Source organism: Stenella coeruleoalba, assembly GCF_951394435.1.
Source record: "Stenella coeruleoalba genome assembly, chromosome: 8".
Classification (NCBI taxonomy): Eukaryota; Metazoa; Chordata; class Mammalia; order Artiodactyla; family Delphinidae; genus Stenella; species Stenella coeruleoalba.
In genome coordinates, this window is record NC_137154.1 from 12,980,835 (window position 1) to 13,003,449 (window position 22,615).

The 22,615-nt window shown below is 51.8% G+C and overlaps 1 protein-coding gene across 2 annotated transcripts; it reads left to right on the plus strand.

The window, feature by feature from the left end:
* Positions 1-6,062: 6,062 nt before the first annotated feature.
* Positions 6,063-22,379, plus strand: SPI1 (Spi-1 proto-oncogene). 2 transcript variants are annotated; one of them, XM_079929529.1, is made up of 5 exons: positions 6,063-6,231; positions 8,555-8,654; positions 20,056-20,243; positions 21,016-21,178; positions 21,573-22,379. In XM_079929529.1, the coding sequence occupies exons 1-5, from the start codon at positions 6,187-6,189 to the stop codon at positions 21,890-21,892; spliced, it is 816 nt and encodes a 271-aa protein (XP_079785655.1). In that variant the 5' UTR covers positions 6,063-6,186; the 3' UTR covers positions 21,893-22,379. The 2 variants fall into 2 exon arrangements, with proteins under 2 accessions (XP_079785655.1, XP_079785656.1); XM_079929530.1 differs by having other exon boundaries at positions 8,558-8,654.
* The last annotated feature ends 236 nt before the right edge of the window (positions 22,380-22,615 follow it).

Sequence of the window (22,615 nt, forward strand, 5' to 3'; positions counted from 1 at the left end):
AAAAATAAAATTTTTTAAATTAAAAAAGTTTCCTGCACCTACATTAGAGCATCTAAATAATTATCTGGTCTCTTTCCCAATGAGTTAAGATCGAAAGCTATGCCATTTTCTTTTTTTTTTCCTCTGTGTATTTGTGCTTTTTTTGAATTTTATTTATTTATTTTTTATACAGCACGTTCTTATTAGTTATCTATTTTACACATATTGGTGTATATATGTCAATCCCAATCTCCCAATTCATCCGCCATTCTCCATATTACTTATAATTGAAGAATTTTTTATTTCTATTTTAGGTAACTTCTGATCCTATTCATTAGTGTCTACAGGGAGGTGCACAAGGTTTTTGACTCAGCCTGCATTTGGTTGTGGGGATTTTCTTTTCACTATCACTCTCTTAATAGTCAAAATTACACTTGGAAAATTAAATATAGAGAAAGAATTTATAGCATTTTACTTTCTTTCCCTTTGAACATTTACTTCTGCAGAAGTAGGACTTTCTCCTACATAGTTTTCATTTAAGGCGGAAAAATATATTTTGTTCTTTACTGTTGCAGGATGTTTTCTAGAAGCAAGCAAACGTGAAAGCATGAGAACTGCCACCTGGAGCCAGCACTACAGTCCATCCAGCCCAGCAAACGACCTTTAACTCAAATCTTCCCCCAACTATTCCAGTGGACACTCCCCTCTAGTGTCCCTGGAAAAAAAAAAAAACACAAAACCACTGCTCTTTGACCCAGTATTTCAACTTTGGGGAATTTATCCTAGACATACACTTGCATATGTGTAAGTTAACAAATTTTATCTATTGCAGTATTATTTGTAATAGCAAAAGACTGGAAACAACTTGAATGTCCATCAGTAAGAGACTGGTTAAGTAACTTTTTAAACAATGGAATACTATACAGCAATGAAAACAGACCGTGACTACATGCAACAACATAGTGAGAAAGAAGAAGTGGGATACAAAAGAACATTTACACTATGATTCTCTTTGTATAAAGATTAAAATCTGTTAAGGTAAAAACTAAACTATATTGTTAAAGGTGTTTACATAAGTTGGAAAACTATAAAGAAAATGAGGACATAATTACTGAAAAAGTTAAGATAGTGTTACTTCTAGAGAGAGGGAAGGGATTTGGGGGATACTTCTGTAGTGCTGGCAACGTTTTATTTTTTGACCTGGTTGGTGGTTACGTAAGTGTTCACTTTATAATTATTTTTTAAACTGTACATAAGTGGTTCATGCAGTCTTTTGTATGAATGAGGTCTCTCATGATGTTAAACTATCACAGTCCATCCAAACAGTGGAATACTATATAGTCATTAAAAAGAACAAAACAGCTCTATATGCATGGACATGGGATGGATTTAGGGGGAAAAAACAACCAAAGCGAAGTGCAATGTGTTTAGTATGCTACTTTCTGGGTGAAATTTAAAAAAGACTATGTCTGCCTCTATGTCTTTGTCTGCTTAGACTATCTCTAGAAAAATACCCAAGAATCAGGTAACAGGGAACTGGACAGTTGTTTCCCTTTTTGTACCTTATGGATTTCATACCATGTGTATATATTACCTATTCAAAAAATAAAGTAATTTAAAAAACTGTTTCACTTCTCATTCCCTGGAACACCTAAGATTTTTGGTCTGAAACCAATTTCTTGCCCACGAGAAATGCGAACCACAAGCCAACTTGATGCTCCTGGGGACCTCCAGCAAGTTGGGGACCCTCTCTGGTCCCGTTTCCTCTGCTGCAGAAGGAGGCCAGGCCTGTGCTCCCCTGAGGTCCTGTCGCTACCCAGTCCCTGCTGTCCTGTCTCCTCTCCCCTCCCTTATCCTCCCCTCCCACCACCCCCGCCCCGTTCGCTCTTTCATTGCCTCACTTCTCTCTACTCCCTTCTTTGACTCTTTCTCCTTTTATTTTCCTTTCTATTCCTCTCCAGTTCTGGCTGCCTTTCCCCTCTCTGCCCTTCCTTGCTCTCCCCATATTTGGCTTCTCTTCCTCTGCCTCTTTCCCCTGCCCTAGGATCCAGCCCTTCCTAGAGCCCCAGAAAGCAGGTTCATGCCCCAGCTCTCCACTCACAGGTTGTGTGACCCTGGGCGAGTCACTGACCTCTTGGGCCTCAGTGTAACAGACGGTTGTCCTGGTTACGTGAGATCACAAGGGTGGAAGCACTCAGCACCGTGCTGGGCACTCAGAAAATAATTTCCCCCCCTTTTAAAAAATTTTTTAATTTTTAAAATGTTTTATTTTTGGCTGTGTTGGGTCTTCGTTGCTGCGCGTGGGTTTTCTCTAGTTGTGGTGAGCAGGGGTTACTCTTCATTGCGGTGCGCAGGCTTCTCAATGCAGTGCAGAGCATGGGCTCTAGGTGTGCGGACTTCTGGAGTTGTGGCACGCAGGCTCAGTAGTTGTGGTGCACAGGCCTAGCTGATCTACGGCATGTGGGATCTTCCCGGACCAGGGCTCGAACCCGTGTCCCCTGCATTGGCAGGCAGATTCTTAACCACTGTGCCACCAGGGAAGTCCCTGTTGCCCCTTTTTAAGGAGCTGTTAGCCCTGGGGTTGTGGATTTTCAAACCTTCTCGGCTCTGCTCAGAATTGCTTAGAATCTGAGTCCTACTATTCTAAAGGCTTAGGATAACATCAGGTCCCTAGGAATTGGAATCTCGGGAAGAGGCCTCTGGTGTACTTTGGGAGGAGGGACAGTGGGAGGAAGGATGGGAAGGACTTGCTGTGTGAATGGACACAGGATGCTGGAGCTGCACAGAAAGTGGGAGTCGGTTCTGCCCATTTCCATAGATTTGGGGTCCTGGGCCTTTTATGGGTTTCCTTACCCAGGCCCCTTGGGCTTGACCAGACTTGGGACAGTGGAATCTCTTTCTTCTCCTGAGGCCCCTTGAGACTTAGGGCTCAGGAACACAGAGTCGACCTGGTCTGCTCCCTGTGTCCACGGAGGGCAGCACCACACTCCCTGCTTATAACCAGCAAAGGCTCCGCAGTCCCCCCTGGATACCCACCAGGCTCCTGGGCTTGGGACTCAAGGCTCTTTGCCTTCCTGCCCTGTCTTGCTGCCAGCCACAAGGAGGGCAGCGCACTGTTCCCTCGTTCTCTCCCAACTCCTTGCCTTTGCTCAGGCTGGTCCCTCAGCCGGACATGCTCTCTCCCTCACACGCTTTCCTACCTGTGGCCCTGACCTGATTAACTGTTCACTAATGCACCTGGTGCCTCTTGTGCCCCTGCCTCCCAGAAGGACCATGCCGTCTGCACACATGTGTGTTCTCTCTGCAGGCCTGTGAGCTCCTGGAGGCCCAGGGCATGCTTCCTTCATGTCCGTGTCCCCTTGCCAGGCCAGCACATGGGAAACCCTCAATAAAAAGTTAGTGATTAGGGGCTTCCCTGGTGGCGCAGCGGTTAAGAATCCGCCTGCCAATGCAGGGGACAGGGGTTTGAGCCCTGGTCCGGGAAGATCCCACATGCTGAGGAGCAACTGAGCCCACGTGTCACAACTACCGAAGCCCACGCACCTAGAGCCCGCGCACAGCAACGAAGACCCAGTGCAGCCAAAAATAAATAAATTAATTAATTTTTTAAAAAAGATTAAATGAATGAATAAGTAGATAAATAAGCATATAAACGAAACAAACCAAGATAAGAAGGAATGAGTGAAAGAATGAATGAACACATCAAGCAAGACCTGGTTCTCATGCAGTAGAGCCATCCCCACACACAGCCAGTCAGCTGGGACTAGGCCTTCTTTTTCTTTTTTTTTTAAAATTAATTTATTTTATCTTTGGTTGTGTTGGGTCTTCGTTGCTGTGCGAGGGCTTTCTCTGGTTGTGGCGAGCGGGGGCTACTCTTCGTTGCAGTGCGCGGGCTTCTCATTGCGGTGGCTTCTCTTGTTGCGGAGCATGGGCTCTAGGCCCATGGGCTTCAGTAGTTGTGGCACGTGGGCTTCAGTAGTTGTGGCGTGTGGGCTCAGCAGTTGTCGCTCGCGGGCTCTAGAGCGCAGGCTCAGTAGTTGTGGCGCACGGGCCTAGTTGCTCTGTGGCATGTGGGATCTTCCCAGACCAGGGCTTGAACCAGTGTCCCCTGCATTGGCAGGCAGATTCTTAACCACTGTGCCACCAGGGAAGTCCCTAAGCCTTCTTGATGGGAAAGTGGGGACAGGGATGGAGCTGATGCCAAGTCAGCCCGCCTCTCCCCTCCTCTTGGGGAGGAACCTTGGTCAGGTACCTAGGGAGTCCTGAGGGCCAGTGATGTGGACCCCTTGGAGAGTCCCAAGTGTGGATGCAAAAAATCAGTGAAGATGTAGGTGAAATAGATCTAATGGTGAACCCAGACCTGTGAATCCCTGGTCTTTGCTGCAAGTAAAGAAACACTTGGGCGTCTGGGATTCCACTGACAGGAAGGAGGCTGGCTAGTCTTAGTGGGAAGGGGATATAAAGCAAAGGGTTAGACTACACAGGGGAGGAAACTGAATGCTCAAGAAGTTCTTCCCCAAGAGAAGAGGACTCACCAGAAATCAATGGATCAAAAAATGTCTCTGGGCTTCCCTGGTGGCGCAGTGGTTGAGAGTCCACCTGCCGATGCAGGGGACACGGGTTCGTGCCCCGGTCCGGGAAGATCCCACATGCCGCGGAGCGGCTAGGCCCGTGAGCCATGGCCGCTGAGCCTGCGCGTCCGGAGCCTGTGCTCCGCAACGGGAAAGGCCACAACGGTGAGAGGCCCACGTACCACAAAAAAAAAAAAAAAAAGTCTCTATTCATCCTTCTGCCCTCCAGACTAGATCAGGAATTCCCTGAAGGCAGGGATCTTGTCCAGTATCTTTCTCTTCTCCCAGCGCTCAGCATAAAGCCTGGAACTCAATTAATATTGGCAGGATACATGGATGGATGGATGGATGAATGGATGGATGGATAAGTGGATGGATGGATGGATGGATGGATGAGTGGATGGATGGATAGGTGGATGAAAAGGACCAATGGATGAAGAGATTGATAGCTGAACATCAAGTGGATAAACAGATGGAAATATGGGTGAATAACAGATGGATGGGCTGATATACGAACATATAGATGGCTACTTGGACAAGTAGATAAACAAATGGGTGGGTGGATGACAGACTAACAGATAAATGGATGAATGAATGCACAGTTGGATAAACTGGTAGACAAATGTATGACTGGCGTTGTGGGTGGATAGATGGATCGACAAACAGACAGATAAACAAATGGATGGGAAAATAGATGAATGGATGGACAGACAGGAAAAGTTTGTAAACTTGGAAGACTAGATTGATATTAAGGCATTGTTAAGGGGAGGGGACACTGAGAAATCTAGGCTGGGAGTAGAGCACCTAGGGATTTGGAAGAAGCGGTGGTCCTTAGGAAGCTGGGAGGGGAGGGTGTAAGAACCCTTCTGGTGGAAGGGAAGCTGGTGGAGGGAAGGGGAAAGCGGCACTGTGCTGAGGACCCTGCCCGGGAGCCCAGCCCCAGGCTGGATAGAACCCAGGGGTTGTGCCACCTACGGGCCCAGGAAGAGCCAGGCCTGGCACTCTGCTGGATCAGAGCCCTCAGACAACCAGGCTGACCCCAGAAAGCAGAGACCGCAAGAGGTCACCCACCCTTAACAGCTCTGACCCCAAGGAAGCGACTGTTGGCCACGTGGGGGTCTCAAGAGAAGCAGGTATTTGTGGGGTTAGGGGTTAGAGGTTAGAGAGCCTCTGCAGGGCCCGGGTGCAGGAAAGGCCTCCGGTGGTGGAGGCAGCCTTCCTCCCTCCCACTCTTCCTCCCACCCTAGCCCTCAAGGCCGCCCCTCACAGTCCCAGCTTCCTCTGGGCAGGGGGCCTGGCCCCCATGGCCTCCCAGGCCAGCCCCTGGAGCACCACCTGCCCCAGCCGGCCAGAGACTTCCTGTAGCGCAAGAGATTTATGCAAACGGGCTGGGGTGGTGATGTCACCCCAAGGGGACTATCTCCCAGCGGCAGGCCTTCGATAAAATCAGGAACTTGCGCTGGCCCTGCAATGTCAAGGGAGGGGGCTCACCCAGGGCTCCTGTAGCTCAAGGGGCAGGCCTGAGCCCTGTACCCGCCCTGAGTCCGTCCAGCCCCCGACGGGGCGCCCCATCCCCAGGGGCTCCGCACTGGCCCCCACCAAGGCAGGGGACCTGACCGGCTCGGAGCTCGGCTGGATGTTACAGGCGTGCAAAATGGAAGGGTTTCCCCTCGTCCCCCCTGTGAGTATTGGGGCTCCTCCGCCAGCCCAACCTGTGGCCCTCGGACGCCCACCCGCCTGCCTGCCAGCCCGCCGGCTGCCCTCCCACTATCAGTGGGAAGTTGGTGTTTCCTCCCTGGAGCTCCCGGCCTGAGACCCAGCAAGGGGGCCATTGGCTTTCTCGGAGCGTGCCCTGGCGGGCTGAGGGCTGAGCCCATGGTGGAGCTGTGATCGGTGGGGCCTGAACGGTTATTTATAGATGGGGCTCGGGTGGCAGGCCGGAGCTCCACGGCAGGGTGCAGGGCTGAGGATGGTGAGGGTGGCGGCAGGGAGGTGGTGGCGGAGGAAATGGGGAGACTGGTGTGGGGGGGGATGCCAGTCCCCAGGACGGTACGGGCTTGAGGGCAGGCGGCAAGAGGCCAGAGATGGCCTGGGTGCTTCTGGAGACTGAGGCTGCCTTAAGCCTGGGTCCCCACCAGCCAGCCTGGGGCCTGGTACAGAGGACACGGTTGTTGCCCCAAGGGTCTGGGGCTTGGGCCCTGGGCCCTGAGTGGCAGAGGCAGGGGTCGGGGCAGGCGCTGGGCCGGAGCAGTGAGGGGAGCAGAGGCTAGCCACGCAGTTAGGGGTGGGCTCTGGCTGGGGATCAGGGAGTGGAGGGCAGGGGCTGGTGCTGGGGACACCCCGGGGCTGAGATTGGGGCTGGGGTGGGAGCTGGGGGAGGTCAAGGGGGGAGCCTGGAGTGGGGGCAGGGCTGAGGCTGGAGGTGAAGAAGCAGGAGTCCCGGGGGACCCCGGGGAGGGAAGGGCAGCCGTCTGGGGCAGACCCCCTCTGCTGCTGCCCTCAGTGACAGTTGCAGCCTTCGGCAGGTGTCAGGCCCGGGCCCTCTGAGAGGACCCCTCTCCCTTTTCCTACCCTGACCCAACTCAGCAGGGGTGGGGAGCCCTGGGGGGAGACGGGAAGGGCTTGGCAGGACCTGCCCACCTGACTCAGCTTTCCCGGCCTGGAGGCAGCTCCCTTCCCCCCGCCCCACCCCAGCCGGGCCTCAGAGCCTGGGGGAGGCACCCCGGGCTTGACATCCTGCTGTGGGGTTGCGCTGCCTCCAAGCCCAGTGCCAGGCTCCTCCCTGGGTCGGACTCAGAACCAGCCAGCCCTTCGGCACCTGGCCCTGGCCCACCCTCCGCCGACCTGGGGGCCAGCAGTGGTGACAGAGGTGGTCCCGAGGAGAGCCAGCCCTGCCTCCAGAAAGCCACAGGCCCTGGGGTTTGGCCACCCTGTCTCTGACCCTTGACCTCTGAATCCCTGAACTCCAGCTAGAGCGGGGCAGGAGGCACATCCCCTTGGGCTCCCACACCGCGCCCCAGCCCAGGGGCTACTCAGAGTGGGTCCTTGGAGGGTGGGCTACCAAGGCAGCCCTGGTTGCCGAACCAAGCCCTGAGGGCCGGAGTTACTGTTGTGCAATCCTCGGGCTCACACTGTGTGGGCGAGGAAAGGCCTGATGACTGCTGGGAAGCCTCCGGGAGCATTCCCTATGCCAGTGGGGTGGGGGGGGGGAGGAAGACCAGGGAGCATCCCAGGGAGCGTGTCAGGAGGAGGGGGGAGGAGGGAGAGGCCCCCAAACCTGCCCCTGCCTGGGTGAGTCCTGTAAATTCCATCAGTGTGAACGGCCACTGCTAATGGTGGTGGCCCTGGGCACCGGCTAAGAGAGAGAGTGGGTGTCAGGGCGGGGCTGTAGCAGGACGACAAGCGTGTGTGCCGTGGCGTGAGTGTGTAGGTGGAGTGAGAGTGACCGAGGAAGGGTGTGGGTATGAGTGTGTGGGTTAATGCATTTGCAGGCAAGTGGGTGGATACGTGTGTTAATCCCAGTGACGCTGCGTGTGCCTACAGGTGGGTGCATAATGGGGTGTGTGTGTGTGACGACAAGCGTGTGTAAGTGTGAGTGACCCCCAGAGCGAGTGTGAGGGCTGTGAGTGGACGGGGGGGTGAGAGTTCGCATGTAAGAGTGTGGGTAGAAGTGTGTCACGGGGAGTATGTATGTGTTTGGGGGGTGTAGGCATATCAGTGTGACCGTGAGAGGGTGCGTGCGTGTGGCTGGGATCCGGGCACACGCTAGAATGTGAGTATGAGTGTGAGGTGACGGGCTGTCCTCTCAGACCTGGTCCTCTTTTGACCTCTGACCTCCAGGGTCCCTGTCACCCCCTTTCTGCAGGAGCCAAGGCTCTTGCTCCCCTGGGTCCCCCTCTACCTCTCTCTATGGCCTCTCCCAGTTCCAAGCAGAGAGAGGGCTGTAAGCCTGATACAGACGGTCTCCCGGCCACATTCCCAGCCCTGACACCCTCCTCTCTCAGCAGCCATCGGAAGATCTAGTTCCCTATGACACGGATCTCTACCAACGCCAAACGCACGAATATTACCCCTATCTCAGCAGTGATGGAGAGAGCCACAGCGGTGAGTACCGGGCCCCGGCCCAGCCCCACTTCCCCAGCCTGGCCTGCGCGCCCAAGCACGGCTGGGTTCCGGGGAGAAGGGAAAGAAGCCTCATTCCCAGGGCTTCTTTGGAACTCTGAGAATCAGATCCAGTTAGCTCTTGGGGATGTGAATTCACTCTCCTGACCCCCGACAGTCCTGCTTCCCAGCACCCCACGCCCCCAGCCTGCATTTATGGAGGATCCTGGCTGTATCCAGGCACGGGTTAGCTTCTTCTACATCTATCTTCTTGTCCAACCTTTTTACACACGAGGAAACAAGCTAAGCAGCTACGGGACTTGTACAAGGTGGCACAGCCGGTCAGTGGGTTCCAGCTCTGTCGGTCTGCTCCAGGCCCAGTGCTTTTCCACCTTCCCCTCCCCCAATTCCCCGTCTTCCTCTCCGTTCTTGTCTCACATACACGCACTAACCCCTCATCTCCTTGCTGGGGCAGCCCCGCTCCCTGCTGTGCGTGGCTAGCAGAATTTGTCTATTGACATTTGGGCTGGATAACGCTATGTTGTGAGGCCTGTCTTGTGCATTGTAGGATATCTGGCAGCATCTCTGGCTTCCACCCACTAGATGCCAGCAGTACTGCCAATCATGACAACCAAAAATGTCTCCGGCATTGCCAAGTGTCCCCTGGGGGGGCAGAACCGCTCCTATGTGAGAGCTGCTGAGCTGAAGGAAAGGCTCTGAGGACTCCTCATTCAGTAGGGGCTGAAGACCCCAGTCTGTTCGGGGCGGGGGCGAGGATGGGGCCTGGGCCAGGGGCGTTTTCCATCTGGGCCTAACTGTGCTCCCCCAAGGCTCAGCCTTGTTCCTGAAGCAAATTCAGGGGAGGAGAGAGAGGCCTTCAACGCCTGGGACCTGGGCAGGGAGATAAGAGAGGTTACCTGAGGTGGATCTTGGTATAGCGATGAGACATCTCTGAACCAAAGGCCAGGTGGCCTAGTTAATGGGTCTTCACTGGAGGATTCTTCGGGGGGTCTGAGACCTGGGCAGGCCAGACACTGGGTTTTCTGCAGTCCCAGAGGGACAGGTGTGCTATGTGCCACAGCTGAGGAAGGTTTCACACCTGAGGGCCACACCTGGGAGCCATTCACACTTCCATTCTGCTGGCATATCTATGGCCGTTTAAACCTGACGGCCACACCCAGAGATGCCATTTGTGGTGAGTCCTTATTTAGGGCCCTCACATCCAGATGCCAAACCTTGCGAACGGTTTCAACTGGAACTCACACCTGACAACTACTATAAAGACTATACCTAGAAGCCGTGTCTTGGGAGTAGGTGGTGGATGTACTTCAAGGTCATATATGGGAACACACAGGCTTCTTTCAGAGCTCTAGGGCTAGAAAGTCTTTAAAAATACCCTTTTTCTCATCCGTTTAAGCTTGTTTATAATTCTACAAGAAATGCATCCTCTCTGTGGAAAATCCAGACAATTTAGAGAGTGTCCCTCATCCAACTCTATCCCCAGATCCCCCCGCTGCCAGGGTCAAGGGCTGGGTCTCCCTGATCCAGAGACCTGCGCACACACCCTTCCACCAAGCAGTTCGGGACCAGAGAAAGTCCCTGTTTGAGGACTGGCGCCCCCTGGTGGCTTCAGGCAGCAGGACAGCTCGGGTCCCAGCAAGCTCAGGGCTACTTCTGACCCCTTCCAGCATTAGGGATCCTTTCTCCTCTGGCCTGACCCCTTCGCGGTTTCATTGGGTTTGGGTGCATTTCTTTTGGGTCTATTGAAGCCTCATTTTCTCCTCCTGTGCTATGGGTGTGCTATGGGTTTATATATCTAGAAACCAGCTAGGCCTGGGGTGGGCTGATGGAGTGAGCACTTTAGAGAAAGCCAGTGCTTTCCTGGCTCAGTGACCAGGCAGATCCCTTATATCTGGGGTGGGGCTCTAGGAGTGACTCCTAATTGGATGTGTGAGCTCCCCATTTGGGTCCTTCAGACCCAAACCCTTCATAGACTCCTCCAGTGTCCCCAGGTGTTCTGGTCCCTATTCACAACCCCCGCCTCCCCGCCACACCCCTGCCATCACGGCCCACCGGGCCATCTGTTCTGTCCCTTCTTAATATCTTTTGGAAGGTATTCTCTGAAGACTCAAGAGTAGAGACACCCGCACATTCTTCCACCTGTTCCTGCACGTCCTCTGCATCTGTATTTTTAGGTGGTGAGGCTTAGTGAAAAGGCACTGGGGCCAGACCTGGGTCTAGTCCTGGCTCCATCACTCACTAGTGTGTAACCTTGGAGCAAGTGACTTAACCCCTCTAAGCCCCTGTTTCTTCATCTATAAAACTGAGGGCATGAAAACACTCCACAGAGTTGCAATGATTAAATGAGGTTAACACATGTAATATATGAGGTAATATACTGAGTACAAGGCCCAGTAAACTTTCAGGACATAGTATGTTAGCTTTACTGAATCCCCCCAGGTGGAAGGGATGAAGCAGCTGAGAGAGTAGAGAAGCACAGAAGGTTCTGTGACAGATCAAGTGGGTCATTTTCCAATGCCCCAGATGACAGCCAGCCAGGCACCCACTCATCCATCCATCCACTCCCCTCCCACCCACCAGCCACCCACCCATTCTTCCAACACTTATTGTCCAATCCACTTGTCCACTCATCCCCTCATTTGTCCATCCACCAAATAACCTCTGATTATATGCCATTCGCCAGAAACTGTTCTAGGCACTGGAGGTTCCATGATGAGCAGGCCAGGCAAGGCCACTGCCCTTGTAGAGCTTACAGTCCAGTGAGGGAGAGAGACAGTGAAAAATCAAACTAACAGACATGTACTAATAAGTCCTATGGAAAGTAGAGTAACGTGATTCGGAGTGTCTAGGTGGGGGACACTTTAACTGGGTGGTCAAGGAAGGCCTGTGAGGAGGTGGCAGCTGAGTGGAAATCTGAGTGCAGGGAAGGAACATGAATGTCAAGGCAGGTAGGGACAGGTGTTCTAGGGAGAGAGAACAGCAAGTGCAAGAGCAGGAGGGACCTCCCCCGAGGACCAGAGTGGCCAGTGAGCACAGGGGGGCAGAAACAAAATGAAGCCAGAGGGGTCTGCAGGGGGCAGATCACCCAGGGCGTGATGGCCGTGGCAGAAGTTTGGGTTTTATCCTGCATCTAATGGGAAGCCATTGGAGGGTTCTGAGCAGGGAAATGACATGATCTGAATAATCTTTGTGTGTGTGTGTGTGTGTGTGTGTGTGTGTGTGTGGTAAAAATCTAAATAAATTGTAAGTGTTTAATTTTAATTATTAAAACAAGAAATACCCATTGCAAACAATTTTAAAATACAACAGCATAGCAAGTGAAATATTAGCCTCTTCCCGTTCTTATTCTTCCCTGACAGCACCTTGGTCTATCCTTGCAGATATTTTATTTGACTGTATAATCCTGTATGTTTGTAAGTGTATACGTCCACATGTGCATATTCTATCCGTTCAAAAGTGGACTGTAGTGTCATACTGTTCTGCAATCTGCTACTTTTTACATAAACTTATCATAGTCATTCCTCCATGGCATACATAACAACCAGAGATAGATAAAAGCTATTTCTCTAGTCTTTCTATTACAGGGCTATGTAAGTGTATATATGAAGATTTGAAATAGAGACTTAGAACAGCCTTTATTTATTCATTCACATACATTTATTGAGTACTTTCTATATGCTAGGTGGAGATGAATCTAGCTTGATTTTTTACTTTGAGGCATCTGTTCACTTGTACTATGAAAGATGAGAACTTGACTTTCTAGGTATTTATAACACACACACACACACTCACACTCACACTTCTCCACATATACCAAGATACTTATAGTAACTTTTTCCCTTCTTTATCATTTTATTACTGTAATGGGCATACAACGTAAGTGTATAAGTGTAACGTGTGACAGCATAATGACCTCACACATATGTACATTGTGAAATGATTACCACATAAGTTTAGTTAACATCCATCACCTCATATACTTACAAAAGAATTTTTTTCCCCTTGTAATGAGAACTTTTAGGCGAAACTCTCTTGACTTTCAAAGTTGCCACACAGCAGTGTTAACTATAGTCATCGTGTACATAACATCCCCAGGACTTATTTATCTTACACCTGGAAGTTTGTACCTTAGACCACCATCACCCAATTTCCCCTGTCCCTCTCCCCACCACTACTTCTGGCAACCACAAATCTGATCTCTTTTTCTGAATTTAGCTTTTTCTTTAGATTCCACCTATAAGTGAGATCATACAGTGTTTGTCTTCCTCTGTATTCTAACTTTTGTTAAATCAGTATCTGAATTTTCCATTATTAGGACCATGTGAATATTACTCACAGCTGAGCCACATGGCGTACTTTGATTACCTGTACTTTCTCGTCGCTGTGTTTCTGAGGGTCAGTGTAGCAGGGAGATGGAGACCTCACGCTGCAACCAGGCTGCTGGGAGTCACACCCCAACTCCTCACTACTGGGTGGGGTGACCTGGGGCAAGACATCTCACCCCTCTGTGCCCCAACTTCTTCTTTCTTTTTATAAATTTATTTATTTATTTTTGGCTGGGTTGGGTCTTCGTTGCTGGGCGTGGGTTTTCTCTAGTTGCCGCGAGGGGGGCTACTCTTCATTGCAGTGCGCAGGCTTCTCATTGCGGTGGCTTCTCTTGTTGCGGAGCTCCGGCTCAGGCACACAGGCTTCAGTAGTTGTGGCACACAGACTCAGTAGTTGTGGCTCACGGGCTCTAGGGCACAGGTTCAGTAGTTGTGGCGTACGGGCTTAGTTGCTCCGCGGCACGTGGGATCTTCCCGGACCAGGGCTCGAACCCATGTCTCCTGCATTGGCAGGCGGATTCTTAACCACTGCGCCACCAGGGAAGTCCTTCAACTTCTTCTTAATGATACCTACTTCACAGGATTGCTGTAAGGAAGGAATGAGTTGCTACAGTTAAAATGCTTAGAACAGTGAACACTATATAAGGATTTATTGCTCTTCTCATTATACTCTCCTAAGAAAGGATGTATGGGAGGTAAGGTTTTGTTCTTGTTGTTTGTTTTACCTGGTGTCTTTATGCTCTCACTTGATTAACAATAGTTTGGCTGTGTACAGAAATCTAAGTTGAAAATCATTTTTTTTCTCACTGAAATTGAAAGCATTTCTCTACTGTCCTCTGGTTACTAGAGTTTTTCTTAGGAAATCTGATGTCATTCTATGTCCTCTTTTTGAATGTAACCATTTTTGGTGATTTTTTTGTTTTTTGTTTTTTTTCTGTTTGGTTTTGTTTTGTCTCTCTGGAAGTTTTCAGTATCTTCTCCCAATACCTAGTGGTTCCACTGAATAAGCTTTTAAACAGATCACTCTGGCTGCTGTGTGGAGAGTAGATGGAGAGGAGACAAGAGTAGGAACGGGGGGAAAGCACAGTAGAAAACCACTGGAATAATCCAGGCGAGAGATGACGGTGGCTTGGACAAGGGTGGTGGCGAGAGAGACAGAAAGGAGCAGACAGGGACTTCCCTGGCGGTCCAGTGGTTAGGACTCTGTGCTCTCGCTGCTGAGAGCCCAGGTTCGATCCCTGGTTGGGGAACTAAAATCCCACAAGCCACACAGCGTGGCCAAAAAAAAAAGAAAAGGAAAAAAAGGAAAGGAGCAGACAGATTTAGGATAGATTCTGAAGGTAGAGCTCACAGAATTTGCTATTTATTATTATTATTTTTAAACTGTGATAAAATGCACATAATTTAAAATTTACTATCTTAACCATTTTCAAATGTACAGTTCAGTGGCATTAAGAACATTTACATTGTTGTGCAACCGTCACCATCATCCATCCCCAGAACTCTTTTCATCTTGCAAAACTGACACTCTGTACCAATTAGACAATAACTCCCCATTGCCCCCTCCCCTCAGACCCTGGCAACCACCATTCTACTTTCTGTTTCTATGAACTTGACTACAGTAACTACTTCATATTCATGGAATCATGCAGTATCTCTCTTTTTGTGACTGGCTTATTTTACTGAGCATATAATATCCTCAAGGTTCATCGACGTTGCAGCATAGGTCAGAATTTCCTTCCTTTTTAAAGCTGGATAATATTCCATCATACGTTTATACCACATTTTGTTTATCCATCCATCTCTTGATGGACACGTGACTTGCTTCTACCTTTTGGCTATTGTGAGCAATGCTGCTGTGAACATGGGTATAAAAATATCTTTTTGAGATCCTGCTTTCAGTTCTTTTGGGATATATACCCAGAAGTGGAACTGTTGGATTATAAGGTAATTCTATTTTTAATTTTTTGAGGACCCACCATACTGTTTTCCATAGTGGCTGCACCATTTTACATTCCTACCAACACTGCACAGGGATTCCATTTCTCCACATCCTTGCCAACACTTGTTATTTTCTGTTTTTTTGTGTGTGTGTGTGGTACGCGGGCTCTCACTGCTGTGGCCTCTCCCGTTGCGGAGCACAGGCTCCGGACGCGCAGGCTCAGCGGCCATGGCTCACGGGCCCAGCCGCTCCGCGGCATGTGGGATCCTCCCGGACCGGGGCACGAACCCGCGTCCCCTGCATCGGCAGGCGGACTCTCAACTATTGCGCCACATGGGAAGCCCCCTATTTTCTGTTTTTTAAACCATTTTTTAAATTGAAGTATAGATAATTTACAATGTTGTGTTAGTTTCAGGTGTACAACAAAGTGATTCACTGAGTTATATATATTCTTTTTCAGATTCTTTTCCATTATAGGTTATTACAAGATATTGAATATAATTCTCTGCACTATACAGTAGGTCCTTGTTGTTCTGTTTTTTGATAGTAGCCATCCTAATGGCTGTGATAGGATTTGCTATTTGCAGTGGGATTGTTGAAGGAAATGGAGTTCCAAAGTATGACCCTTCTCTTGTCCTTCTATCTTCCCAAACACTTATTCATCTTTTCATACAATAGACCATCCACCAATTTATTCACATATTCATCTAATCATCCATTCATTCACCTTTCCAAGTGTTCTTCCTTCCCCCCACCAAACCCTCCATGCATCTCCCACTGACTTATACATCTAATAAATATATGCTAAGCATCTTTTACATGCCGGGCACATTGCTAGGTGCTGTAGAGTGAATAAAACACAGGTCCTATATCTTTGTAACAAGGGAAATAACTAAAACCTTAATAGTTAGGATACGATGTAGAAAGTAACAAGAAACATGAGACCCGGAACTCTCTGCTCTCTGGCCCTGAGTTTCCATATCTGAACAATTTGCAGGAGGGCTGGGCTTAAGGAGCCCTCGTCCACTGGTCTGTGATTTCCTGTGAAGGTTTTCTTCTCATCCCTTGCTTTCTTAATTCCTCATCTTCCTTCTCTTATCTTGATCTTACTTCTCCTTCCCTGGGGTGAGCCCTGGCTTCAGGCTGGGGTTTCTGCTCTGAGGAGAAAAGGTCAACTGAATGACACTTAAGGCTTGAATTTTGTGTGTGTGGCGGGGAGGGGGGCGGGGGGTTGTTTTAAATATCATTTTATTTTTGTCCTAGTGACATGCAGGTATTAGTGACACCAAAAAACTGAGTTAGAATAGGAATGTGTGGGCAGGACTTTGGTCCCAGATTGGGAGCTGGTTTACAGGGAGAAAGTGAAAGATTTTGGTAAATGGGTAATTGTTGGCTGGATGAATGAAGGTTCAATGATGGATGGAAGGATGGATGGATGGATAATGGATGGATGGATTAAATGATGGATGATGAATGGGTGGATGATAGATGGATTATGGTTGGATGATGGATGGGTGGACGGATGGGTGATGGGTGGATGATGGATGGGTGGAAGGACGGATGGATGGGTGGACGGATGGATGATGGTTGGATGATGGATGGGTGGATGGACGGATGGATGGGTGGATGGATGGATGATGGGTGGAAGGACGGATGGATGGGTGGATGATGGATGGGTGGATGGACGGATGATGGGTGGATGATGGATGGGTGGACGGATGGGTGATGGGTGGATGGATGGATGATGGGTGGATGATGGATGGGTGGATGGACGGATGATGAATAATGAATGAGGGGTAAATGACAGTAGACAGACAGATGGATAAGAGCAGCCTGTAAATTCTCTCTGTCACCAAGGGCCTTACTTAAAGCTTTCCTTAGCAGTCTTTTTCCTGAGAGGTGGTATGGCGTAGTGGTAAGAGTTTAGTTCCTGGAGTCATACACAGGTGGGTTTGGATCCTGACTCTACCAATGACTGTCTATGGACAAGGGACTTAATGCCTTTGAGTCACAGTTTCCTCATATGCAAAAGGAATATCATACTATAGTGGCCACCTTGTCAGAGCTAAGGTGAGCATTAAATGAGATAATGTGGATTAAGTACTTAGCATAGTGCCTGGTACATAAAAAACACATTAAAAGTTAACATTTATTGGTCACTTAATCAAATATTGATTGAGGCCTAGTACGTGTTGGGTGCCTAACAGGCTGTAGAAGGGAGGGTCCAGAGCTATCTCCAGATATGCAAAGCACACTACATTCTTTTGAGGAGCAGAGTTCATGCTAAAGGGGCAGAAGTTGCAGGATAGTCTGGGTGACCTCTTGAAGTGACAAAAAGGGATAAAGCAATGCATTCACGAACAGTCATCCAGAAATGAGATCCAAAGAGCCCAGGAGTGCTGCCCTTTGCATTAGGATGGACTCCTGGCATGTGTTTCTTCAGAGGGCCCCATCCTTGGAACGCCTCTGCCTACCAAACAGACAGCATTTATTACATAAATGCTAAGCCCTCAAATCAAGGGTAAAGGCAAGGTTTCCGTTGGGCTTTTTGAAACCTTAATTGTAGCCCAAGAGTCTCTGTTGCAGCTTTCAGGGGACCCTGGGGCAGGGTTCCAGAGCCTCAGTGAGCCAAGGAACCTCCTTAGGATCCTCTTAAAGGCCAGATTCCCAGGTCTCCTGTTGGCGCTGATGATTCCGTGGGTCTCCAGTGGGCTGGGGCTTTTCCAGCCCCCAAAGTGACTCCAACGAGGGTGTACTGAGACCTGCTATGGAAAGTGCTGGCCTCAGGCTGGGCCCACCAGAGTGAGCCCATGGGTCTCAGGAGGAGCTAGAACAGAAGTGGGGAGCAGGAGAGAAAGACAGAACACAGGGGCTCCCCAGCCCAGAACTGGAGTAGGTGTGAGCATGTGGGGTTGGTGGGCAGGACACAGCATCCTATAACAATCTGGGCACTTCAGCCTGGGCAGGAGAAGGCAAAAATGGGAAGGGCCAGGAGTGGGGCCGGAGGGCAGCTCTACAGCTAAAGAGGAACCTGGATCCACTCCCCAAATCCCAGGGCCCCAAAGAGCCCCTCGCTAAAAGACAAAGCGAACCCTCCCAGAGCAAGTGGAGAATTTCTGGGTCTTGTTAACTCACGGCAAGATGAAGGTACAAATTCAATGTTGCTGTGTTTTGTTTTCCCTTCAGATTTGGATAATTTTCTGAAGGAGAGTCAGAGTTCTTAAGAGGATAGGATTTACTCATTCATTCATTCTTCATTCCAGAAATGTTTGTTCAGTGCCTACTGCATCTAGGCACTGGGAATACAGAGGCGAACAAAACCAGTCCCTGCCCTCGGTGCAGCGCTGGGCCCCCAACTCCAGCCCCTGGGAGAAAGTGACAGCCAGGGCCCTCAAACTATTTCTCTGGGCCACAGACTAAGGTGGCAGGGAGCAAGGGAAGATGAGGAACTCACACATATTAAAGCATCTGCTGTTTGCTCAAGTGCTGACTTAGGCTCTCTAAAGCGAGCATTAAACATTAATAATACTAATTACTATAATGACGATGATAGTTAATGTTCTACCGAGTCTTCTTTTGTGTCCTGTTCTGTTCTAAGTGCTTTGCGGGCATTAGCTCATTTAATCCTCACAGCAAGCCTATGAGATGGGTGTAATTATTAGCTCCATCTCGCAACTGAGGCAACAGGCATAGAGAAGTAGAATGACCTGCCCGGTGTCGCTCAGGGCTAAGTGGCAGAGCCAGGATTCGAACCCAGCTCTGGCCAAATCATGTACTTTCTCTCTCCTATGCCATGCGGCTTCACGGAGGTGGGAGCCTGGATTGTGGGTTCAAATGATTCCACACGTGGACTGGACCTCAGTAACCACTCAGTTGGGTCTCTGACTTTTGCAGTGGGGAATCAGAGGCTCAGGGAGATAAAATGTCTTGTCCAGGGTCACACAGCAAAGCCACCACAGAGCAAGATTTGAAAGTGAGTCTTCTGATAACCAGTGCAGAGCCAAAACAACACATGTCATTTCTTAGGGATGTGTGAGTATGTGTTTGTGAGAAAGAAACAGAAAGACACACACACACGCACACGCACACCAGGCAGGTGATGGTCCCCCTACGCGGCCCTGTGTTTGTCCTGGAGACGCCAACCTGGCTTAGCACCCTGTACACTCCCTCTTTGGACACACGAGAAAATCCCTCTTGTCACTTTATCACCACATCTTCTTTTGGACCGCAGGAAGTCCTCAGACATGTGGCAGTTTTTGTTCCTGGAAATGGTGCCCAGAGAAACCGTGTTGAAGGCCGGCTCCAGTCCCAGGCAGGGCTCCCAGTGGCACGTAGCTATTCCCCAAACTCAAAGCCACCCTACCGCAGACTCTGAAAGCACCCACCAGGGAGTTTCTGGGAAAGCCTCGGGTCCCCGCATCTTTGCTGGAACACAGGTGGAGCTGCCCAAGGACATGGCCTTGAGGGAGCGGCACCGGGAGCCCAGACAAGTTCCGGCGTGTGAGGAATGTCAGCCCTGTGACTTTGCAGTCACACCTTGGCCACGTGACAAGGCTGTGAGCTGTGACGGTGGGCAGCCAGTCAGCTCAGGGACCGCGGCTGGGTCTTAAGGGGAGGAGAGGGGACTCAACATTCCCCAAAGGCTGGCTCTGGGCCTAGGAGGTTTTACAACTGTGAACTCATGTGTATCCTCCCGGTAACTATTATCCCCACTTTATAGGTGAGTCAACGGAGGCCAGAGGGGTCCATGCACGCGTTTGAGGTCACACACAAAGTAAACGGCAGAGCCAGGATTCGGACTCTGGCTCAAAAGCCTGCGTCCTTGTGATCGCACGCGTGGCAGGGTAGAACGGTTGTTGAGAACACAGCCTTTGCCTCGGACCTGGGTCCCAGCTCTGCCACGGATGAGACCTTTGACTGCAGGCGTGCTATGTAGCCCCTCCAAGCCTCAGTATCCTCATCTATAGAATGGGGGTCGGAAAACAACAGGGTGGGGCGTGAGGTGATTAATGTCAACTTGCCGTCCAGCCTGGTCCGTGGCGATTATTATACGGTGACACGGGCCTGGCATTATTATTCTTTAATTAGCATAAACCTTTCCTGCCCTGCCCCCCAGACCATTACTGGGACTTCCACCCGCACCACATGCACAGCGAGTTCGAGACCTTCCCCGAGAACCACTTCACGGAGCTGCAGAGCGTGCAGGCCCCGCAGCTGCAGCAGCTCTACCGCCACATGGAGCTGGAGCAGATGCACGTGCTCGACACACCCATGGCGCCCACCCACGCCAGCCTTGGCCACCAGGTGCGTGCGGGGCCACCCGGCCTGGCCCAGCCCAGCCCGTGGCCTGCGGTGAGGCCGGCGCTTCGCAGGAAGCTGACGCGGGCTCTTACTCAACTCAGCTTCCTGCCTCACAGCGCCAACGGCGGCCAGAGCTTCAACGGCCGCCTCCTGACCCCCCGACTGACCCCGTGACCCCACACCCCTTATCTCCTCTCGCCCCACCATGGACAGAGCCCAGATCATCCCCGCGTCCCCACTGATCCTCCCGAGCCTGAAGGCCCGGCCCTGGGCACCTCCCGACCCCCATTCGCTGACCCCTCACGGATCCGGCACCCAAGTCCCTGTGCCCTGACCTCCACCGACCTCTACGGCCCCTCCTCCTCCCCAGCGACCCTAACCCCAGTCAGTGACCTCCACTGACCTTCACGACCCTCACGGACCTCCACCGCCTCTTGGTGCCCTTGCCACTCGCCTATACAACCCCGTTCGCTCCGGTGCCTGACTCTCTAGCACCTCTTCCCCCCAGGGCTGCTGCCGGTCCGTGCGCTTCCTTCCCCGGGCCACGCCGCCCTGAACCAGGGAGATGCGTGGGAATTCAGGGGCCCCTTGTCCCCATAACCTGCCCCCTGTGTGGGGTGACCCCGCCTGACCTTCAGGGTGCCCAGCCTTCTCCCAAATCCCTCTGCCCCGCGCCAGCACCCCCTCTTCTCTCACGCAGTCGACCCCGACCTGGCAGCCCTGAGCTTTGAACTGCCCCTCAGTGACCTCAACCCTCCTTCCGCCGCCTTTCCAGGTCTCCTACCTGCCCCGGATGTGCCTCCCGTACCCCTCCCTGTCCCCGGCTCAGCCCAGCTCGGATGAGGAGGAGGGTGAGCGGCAGAGCCCCCCACTGGAGGTGTCTGACGGGGAGGCCGACGGCCTGGAGCCAGGGCCTGGCCTGCTGCACGGGGAGACAGGTAGGGGGCCCAGTCCCACCCCTGACCCAGCCTGGGCCCAGCCGTGACCCGATCCGTCCGTGCGCCCCGTACCCACCGCGGCCAAGGCCGACGGACTCGGCAGTCAAGCCACAGAGCTGAGTGCGTGTGTATGGGTGGGTGTGTGTGTGTGTGTGTGTGTGTGTGTGAGTGCATGAGTGTTTGACGACATGTGTCTTCACGTGTGTTTAATGAGGGCGCCTGGGGCAGTCTGTCCCCGCGCACGTGTCTGAGCACGTGTGCCGAGGCCGAGCGTGGCAGTGGGTGTGCGCATGCTCGCTGGTGACCTTTCCCCAGAGACCACCCCGGGGGGGGTCCCACGTCAGGGGGAGGCGGACTGGGTCCCCGCGTGGGCGCTGACCACCTCCGGCCGCAGGCAGCAAGAAGAAGATCCGCCTGTACCAGTTCCTGCTGGACCTGCTGCGCAGTGGCGACATGAAGGACAGCATCTGGTGGGTGGACAAGGACAAGGGCACCTTCCAGTTCTCGTCCAAGCACAAGGAGGCGCTGGCGCACCGCTGGGGCATCCAGAAAGGCAACCGCAAGAAGATGACCTACCAGAAGATGGCCCGCGCGCTTCGCAACTACGGCAAGACGGGCGAGGTCAAGAAAGTCAAGAAGAAGCTCACCTACCAGTTCAGTGGGGAGGTGCTGGGCCGCGGGGGCCTGGCCGAGCGGCGCCACCCGCCCCACTGAGCCCAGGCCCGAGCCCGCCGGGCCGCCAGGCCTCCCCTCTGGCCATAGCATTAACCCCCCGCCCGGCCGGACACAGGGGGGAAGCTCCCAGGGGCCAGGGGCAGGACTGGGGCGGGCCAGGCCTCGCCTCCCCGCCCACCCCCTCCTCCTCCAAGCCCCGCCCACACCCCTGCTTCGCCTCCCACCAGGACTCCAGCCCCGGCTCCAGAAAGCCACCTGGGCGTCTGGCCCCAGCAAGGGTCAGCTTCCTTAGTACCAGGGGTGCTTCCTTGGGAGTTCGAAGTCATCGTATTTGTGTAAATTGAACCTTCCTCTTTAAGCATCCCTTTCTCTCCACACCTCTCCCCCATCAGCTTCCTCAGGAATACCAGTTATTAAAGTTATTCTCAGTGAGTCCTCTTGCAGCACAGAGAGTCTCTTTTAAAATTTTTTGTGCACCTTGTCTGCTCCCCGCCCCCCATCTGATCTCTCTTTTTCTCATCTGTCCATCCGGCATTTACCAAGGATACTACCCAATGCTGGTTGCTGGGGACGTGAGGAAAGATGACACTTCGTGCCTGACTAGGAGTCAGAGCCGGTGGAAAGAACGAATCCTTAGTTGTTCTTAGAGGAATAAATCATTAAAAAGCCCTCTGCGGGCTTCCCTGGTGGCGCAGTGGTTGAGAGTCCGCCTGCCGATGCAGGGGACACAGGTTCGTGCCCCGGTCCGCGAAGATCCCACAT